Below are 3,957 nucleotides of genomic sequence, written 5' to 3' on the forward strand. Positions count from 1 at the left end.
ATAATGAAGACCATCACCTTTAATTTGTCAAAAGTGATGGGCCCCCGAGGCTGGGGCAGGCCCAGGAATATTCAACAAATTATTTTTACTAATCCATGGTATTGAAAAATATATATGCAAAAAATAGGGTAACAGTTTTTTTAGCTTCTAAATTTTGAATACCTACTCTTTCAATCCTAGGCCTGCCTCAGCCCCGAGGTGATCCCAACTAGAGGCCTTAAGGATTACAAGCATCTATCATGTCCATCACATTAACACATTTGTTGTTATAGGTAGTGTGCATCATGTGCCCGTCCCTTTTCATTTGCCATCCGTATATTACATGTTTTGACATAGTGAAACCATATCTCACGGTTTTCTCGTCATTGAGCATCTTTCATTCACCAGAACTCTCGCACCCAGACTCAACATTTGGCAATCCATATGTTTGTTCTATTCGTCTTGATCTGAGCTTCTGAACAGAACATAGCAAGCACCGTCTCAAAGACAGTTTGTTTCTTTGGCTCAAGACATGGTTTTGCGTATAGAAGCTACCGTCTCTGATGCGGCTACAAAGCAAGGCCTTATGCAATGGCTACGTCCGGCGACTGTGTCTTCCCTCGTGGAATGGTTCACGGTGAAAATCAATGCCTACGTACATTCGCGTCATTGCGTGCAACTGGTACCGAGCTAATCTATTGCACAATCGTCGTGCTTGCATAAAATACAAATCATATTACTTTGTGCAAATTTTAATATATACGACCAGGCTGTTTATACTATATATGAGACAAATTAGTTGCTGGATTGTCTAGCTCTATCCGGTGGACCAGCTAGTACATATATACCCAGCTGCACACTCAACAAGATAACCTGACGACCTGGCAATGCAACAGTAACTGTGTGTGGATTCTAGCTACATCAGCAAGGCTGGCCGAGGCCAGCCACAGTGTCTTATTCTCTCATTAATTGTTAACAAACGCCTGAATCACGCATGCACTGTGGATCTCACGACATGGGGATTTATTCGCTCCGCTTTAACATTTGTAAATATGTATATATACATATATATATCATATATATTCCACTTGTCATGTGGAGACGATACCTGTATCACCTCTCCGCCGCCAGCTCAATCGATCGAGCTGTAGACAATGGTGTCCTTCAAGGCACGCCGGAGCGAACCGCGGCTGGTGTCGCCGGCGCGGCCGACGCCGCGCGAGGCCAACGCGCTGTCCGACATCGATGACCAGCACCTGCTCCGGTACTACGAGACGGTCGTCGGCTTCTTCCGAACCTGCCCCGGCCGGACGGGCAGCAGGCCAGCCGACCTTAAAGGGACGATCAGGGCGGCGCTCGCGGAGGCGCTGGTGTACTACTACCCCGTCGCCGGGCGGCTCCGGGAAGAGGCCGGGGGAAAGCTCGTGGTGGACTGCACCGCGGAAGGGGTGGTGTTCGTGGAGGCCGAGGCCGACGTGCGGCTGGAGGAGTTCGGGGAGCCGCTGCTGCCGCCGTATCCGTGCCTGGAGGAGCTGCTGTGCGACCCTGGTGACATCAAAGCCGTCATTGGAAGACCACTGCTCTTCGTGCAGGTACGCGCGCGTAACTTATATATGTAGCTTTCTTTGTTTCTTTCTACTTGCATTTGCATGAAGAAATCGGGTAAATATATACTCTATTACATGACTATGTAATACCATTGTTCCCTTTCCTCGGTCATTATTTTCTTATTATTTTAAAGAAGATTTATTGGGTCTCTTTCGCAATCTCATATGAATTAGTGACTAATAAATATCCTTGAGGATACATTATGAGTTCCTGAAACATGACTATGCAACGTTTTCTAAGCGATGCACCGAAAGATTCTGTTACTAGAACAAACCTATGCCGGATGCATAGAAACATGTATGGCATTGTAAGTTAAAATAATACATGTTTGTCATTTTCATTTTGGAACTTTTTGCTTTTTCGGATGGATTCTGGTGTACAGAATTGTTGTTGTGTTTCTTAAGTTTCTGAAGTTCATAAATATTGCATAAGTATGTTGAGAAAAAACCATATTTTCTCTTCCTTTTCTTCTACTACATGCATGGCTTCATCTTTTGACAGGTTACAGAACTCAAATGTGGAGGATTTGTTGCCGGATTTCACATGTGTCACAATATTGCCGACGGCTTCGGTATGATCCAATTCATGATGACGGTAGCTGAATTAACAGTTGGTGAAGCATTGCCGAGCCTTCTTCCCGTTTGGAAAAGAGAGCTTCTAAGCACGGCACACAGCCCGTCCCCCACCACATACCCAAACCCGGCATATCAACCGTTGCTAAATAGCTTAGACTTCACATCTGATGACTTGATGCTGTCAACTCCACCACATCGCATGATAGCTGAATATTTGGTCTTTGGGCATAGGGAGGTGGCAACTCTACGGAGTCACCTACCGGGATACCTCGCCGATTCAACAACATCCTTTGAACTGCTAACTGCTGTCATGTGGCGATGCCGCACAATAGCTCTGGGATACGAGTCTAGTCAGAGAGTGCGCCTTATGATAACCATGAACGCGCGTGGCAGGTGGAATCGCCATACCCTCATCCCATGGGGTTATTACGGAAATGCACATTTCTCCCCAATAGCAGAATTAACCGTCGACAAGCTCAGCAGGCAGCCACTTGCCGACACGGTTGAGCTCGTGCGCAAAACCAAGCTCAGTGTGACCATGGAGTGCATGAGATCAATGGTGGATACCACTGCTTACATTCGCCAGTGGCCCTCTCTTACAATGGACAAGACTTACGAGGTTTCAGACACAAGATGGATCGCTGCAGGGAACGGATTGCAGCTTGGTTGGGCTGAATATGTGGGTGGTGGCATACCATTGGCCGGTGACCTTACTTCGAAGCTGGGAAGCCATCACATGAGGTGCAAGAACGAAGATGGCGAGGACTCCACGGTGGTGTCCCTTCTACTGCCAAGGCCGGCGATGGAGAGGTTCAAGAAAGAGATGGATGTTTGGCTCAAGAAACCTGAGAAGAATTTAGTTATACCCAGTTCCCTCTAGAAGCTAGCAAGGTATATAAGAATTTGTTGATTGCTAAGTGATCGTTTGCTCAATAGCTTTCAATTTATTGTCCTGAAATGGCTGCTCATGCGTGTAATGAAACACATTTGGTTTTTTAATTACTTAAATGTGAGGACAAATAGTTGATTCTTTTTAATTTGATTTTTGAGAGGAGAAACAGTAGTTGGTTATTTTTGTTCTTTAGTTTTCTCCCGCAGAAACATTTTTATTTTTTACTGTCTAATTTAGATCACAGTTACATAACTTTTTACTTTTATATTTTGCGAGCAGAAGTTGTGGGACCTTTTTCCTGTTCTTTGATGTCTGCTGAGAGAAACAATTAGTTTTTTTCTAATGTTTCAAGGCAAACAATTGTTTTTTTATTGTTCACCTTTTGGTAGGAGAAAGGGTTGACAATTTTAATAGTATATGTGCATGGTACCCAACACAGCTAGCACCATGTTCTTTCCCTTTTCACCCCTCAATGTAAAGCAAAATATGATGTCAGCTCGTGAAGTCGCTACTTTGTTGGAGACGCCCTTATGTATCACATACTAACAGGTTAAATGTGGCAGAACCAACCTGAATTACACCGGGTCAAGTGCGCAAGTCCACTTCCAAGGGCTCCAACGTACTGCAAACGGTGTAATCCCTTGGTCTGTCGGGTAACATCCCGATAAACCACCGATGCAGGATCAAACAAGATACCTCGCACGAAGGCGAGTCCAGAGATACAATCACCGTCATATTTTACATCACAGGCATTTATATTACACAAGTGTCGAAAGTAATATCAGTTCCAAACTGATAGGTTTTATTACAAACCATTTGAAGTTTTCAAGTTTACAGCAGCGGAATTTAAAACACGGTTACTGTACACGTCGCCAATACAGACATCATGCTAAGCCGTGGCAT

General features: G+C 44.8%; 1 protein-coding gene across 1 annotated transcript; it reads left to right on the forward strand.

The window, feature by feature from the left end:
• The first annotated feature begins 1,133 nt into the window (after positions 1-1,133).
• LOC112878229 (acyl transferase 1-like) lies at positions 1,134-3,042 on the forward strand. The gene is made up of 2 exons (XM_025942663.1): positions 1,134-1,571; positions 2,089-3,042. The coding sequence occupies exons 1-2, from the start codon at positions 1,134-1,136 to the stop codon at positions 3,040-3,042; spliced, it is 1,392 nt and encodes a 463-aa protein (XP_025798448.1).
• Positions 3,043-3,957: the final 915 nt, after the last annotated feature.

The sequence above is a fragment of the Panicum hallii genome, chromosome 9 (assembly GCF_002211085.1).
Source record: "Panicum hallii strain FIL2 chromosome 9, PHallii_v3.1, whole genome shotgun sequence".
NCBI classification, from domain to species: Eukaryota; Viridiplantae; Streptophyta; class Magnoliopsida; order Poales; family Poaceae; genus Panicum; species Panicum hallii.